The sequence below is a fragment of the Citrus sinensis genome, chromosome 5 (genome assembly GCF_022201045.2).
Source record: "Citrus sinensis cultivar Valencia sweet orange chromosome 5, DVS_A1.0, whole genome shotgun sequence".
Taxonomy (NCBI): Eukaryota; Viridiplantae; Streptophyta; class Magnoliopsida; order Sapindales; family Rutaceae; genus Citrus; species Citrus sinensis.
In genome coordinates, this window is record NC_068560.1 from 26,985,991 (window position 1) to 26,989,330 (window position 3,340).

At 35.0% G+C, this 3,340-nt stretch overlaps 1 protein-coding gene across 1 annotated transcript; it reads left to right on the forward strand.

The window, feature by feature from the left end:
- The first annotated feature begins 943 nt into the window (after nucleotides 1-943).
- On the forward strand, nucleotides 944-2,092 carry LOC127902387 (F-box protein At3g56470-like). The gene has a single exon (XM_052441296.1). The coding sequence runs from the start codon at nucleotides 944-946 to the stop codon at nucleotides 2,090-2,092; it is 1,149 nt and encodes a 382-aa protein (XP_052297256.1).
- The last annotated feature ends 1,248 nt before the right edge of the window (nucleotides 2,093-3,340 follow it).

The following is a 3,340-nucleotide window of genomic DNA, read 5'->3' on the forward strand; positions in this document are numbered from 1 at the left end:
CAAGTAGAAAAATTAAAAGGCTCTAGGAATATAAGGTAACAGTAATAGAAATCGTGGAGAAATGGTAATACTTGTCAAATCTATTATATTTGTTACCTTATTATGTAAGATAATAAAAGCCTAGTTAGAGTAGTGCAACAAATACAAAGTCAATCCATAAAAGCATCAAAGTCACTGCAGTTAAAGAAAATAATCCGAACAGTTCATTCATGCTACATAATTTTTACATACAAATTTATACAATTTATTTGTGACTTTATTATTAATTACTCAAATATAAATTTTCTTTATTATTATTATTACTTAAATATAAATTTTTATACAAACTAATGTGTCAACAGAAACAGGAATAGTGAACGCCAACTGGCGTTAGCTGCTTACACTTGATTGAAAAAAAAAATATTCAAACAAATTTTATTTTATGCTTTAAGTACTGTCCTTGTTATCCTCAGTGATCAGCCCCTTAACCCTTTGCCCTTTAAAAGTTCAAAAGCCCAAGTCCACCCATATAATAATTATCATTAGTACATATTGTGAATAAAATATAACTTTAGTAGTTATTAATTATTTTAAGAATCACCCTGGAAGAGTAGATTTCACTCCTGTGTGTCACACACTAGATAAATAAAAATATAAAACCAGTATAATTAATGATCATGCCAATAAGAAAATCATCCAACCGATAACATCTAGTCCCCACTATTTTTACTTTTTAATTAACCAAACGAATCCCTTAGCATTTTTGTTTCCTATTCCTAATTAAAAAAAAAAAAAAAAAAAGCAGTCTCCTAGTAAATCAGGTTACCATTACTTCATATCCCAATCGAATCGGGTTAAACTTGTACCTACCTTTAAATCTTCCCAATCATCAATTCTTAGCTTGTGTCTTCTATTGTTAATCATACGTTCTCGAGCTTTGCGTTTATACTTTCACATTTACATTATGCCGATAAATCGACGAAGCCGGCGTAATATGAAGCGATCAGCCACTAAGTCATGGTCCAATCTTCCGCCCGATATTGTAAATTTAATCGCGGAAAACCTTTACTATTACGCCGATTACGCCGATCAAGTCCGCTTCCGCACAATTTGCAAGAGTTGGCAATCAACATGTGTTCCTCTCAAAGAAATAAATCTGCAGCCATGGCTATTTTCTTGCCACAGCATATCACACCTTTTTGACACAACGCACAAATTAAAATACACTATTAAAACCGACCCTCGAGTTCTTCATTCAAAAATCAAAGCTTCAAAAGATGGGTGGGTGCTTTTCTCCAAAGCAAATATTAATCCCTCTCCTTTTCTATTCATCTCGTACAATTCTTCTCCTTCATCGCTCTTCTTCTACAACCCGTTCAGCGCATCGATCATTGAACTGCCGCCGTTGCACATGTTTTCTTCCGATAAGGCAACATTCTCCACGGCCCCAACTTCCTTGTTTTGTACTGTGTTTGTGCTGAGTGTGTATTATTCAACCCGGAGGATTTGCATCAGCACATGTAAACCTGGAGAAAGAACGTGGACACGGCATTTCTTTGATGGCTTCTATGGTGATCTTCATGGATTAACTTATTTGAGAGGGGTGTTGTATTGTTCTTTTTGTAATAACGTGTTGGGCGCCTTTAGGGTTTCAACAAACAGCTGGAAAATTTACCCACATAATCGGATACGTCCCACTAGCGTGTATCTTTACTATGGGTTGATCGAATCTGAACATGAAGGGAGCTTGCTATCGGTATATTATGACAGTCACAGACTTCAATGGCTTGTTTTCAGGTTTGATTTAATAAAGGAGAACTGGGTCGAAGTAAATAGATTGGATGATAGAGCATTGTTTCTGAATCCCTCGTCGACGTCCATGAAACTTGCCGTGGATGATGCAAGTGAGTTAGCAAATACAATACATGTAGAGTGTTCTTCTTCTTTTTACAAGAAGCCTGAAGATGAAAGATTAGACTGTCCGCAAAGTTTTGACTGGATTTTGGAAGAAAATCCTGAGACGATTGTGTGGATTCAGCCTCCTTTGAAGAGAGGGGATACCGGCATTCAAATCTCGAATTGCCGAGATGAACTACTTAATGATTGTGAATAAACAAATGTGTACAACCCCATTATTATTAAGTAGTTTGATGGATCCTTGTGTAACTTTTTGACGAAGGTTAAATGGTTATTTTGAGTATAAATAGTGTTATTGGACTTACATAATTACATTTTTTGGCTGTCCATGATTACATTTTTAATGTTTTGATTACTGTTTACATTTTTCACTCTTCGGTCGAGTTCATGGAAAGCCTCACAAATAATCTTTTATTTCAGATTTTGGATAAAGGTGAGTGATTTTATCAACTTCATTGTAAGCATTTGCAATTCTTGATCCTCTCCTCCAAAATGCTGCTTACCCGCACCCAACAACTGATCACTATCCTCTCTCACTCCTTACCCCTCCCCCCCCTCCCCCGCGGCGCCACTCCTTACTTAATAAGTGGTTAGATTGAGTATTATATTTGATATTGACAATCAAACCAACTTTTTTAACTTGATTATGAAGGCAATGAGAGAAGGAGAACAATAAACAAAGAAAGGATCCTACTACTTGTTTTAATTGATTGCTTAATTGAATCATGGATGACAAAATGCTCTACAGAGTTGGCCACCACGGGAATCTATCTGTGTGTGTATGTATATGTGTGTGTGTGTATCTACACATATATGTATATATATACCCATATATATGTATGTAGGGGTGTGTGTGTGCATGTATGTATCGTGTGTGAGTGTATATATTCAGTTATGATATCAATTACGCTTAATTGGCTAATTCACATATTATGGTTAATAATTTCTCTTTCAAGCTTCCTTAGAGCATGCATAATCTATGGATTAAGTATCGTGAAATACTTTCTCAAATTAATGTCTTTTTTATTATTTTTTTTCCGCATATATGTTAAGAAGATAAGCTGCTGATTATTTGGTCAACATGGGTTTGTCTTGTGATCAATTTACTTGATTCATGATCCTGCTCTTTTGTTCAGATACCTAATTATGTATTTTACGTAATTTTCCTTTTGTAGCTGATGCAATTTTCCTCTTTACTTAATGAATTTTTCTTTTATTCAAACAAAAACAAATAATACACATACTATGGTGGCCTTGAGTTTGTCCCTTTTCCTCTCTCTCTCTCTCTCTCTCTTTAAACTATGATTATGCATAATTCAGAAATCTTGATTTCCTTAGTATTGTTTTTTACGTTTTTAATATTGATATTACGTTTGCGTGGTGGGTGGAATCCCCAACCAACTTTAGGATCCAACTAGCGGCCTGCATTCTAAGCCCAATAAAT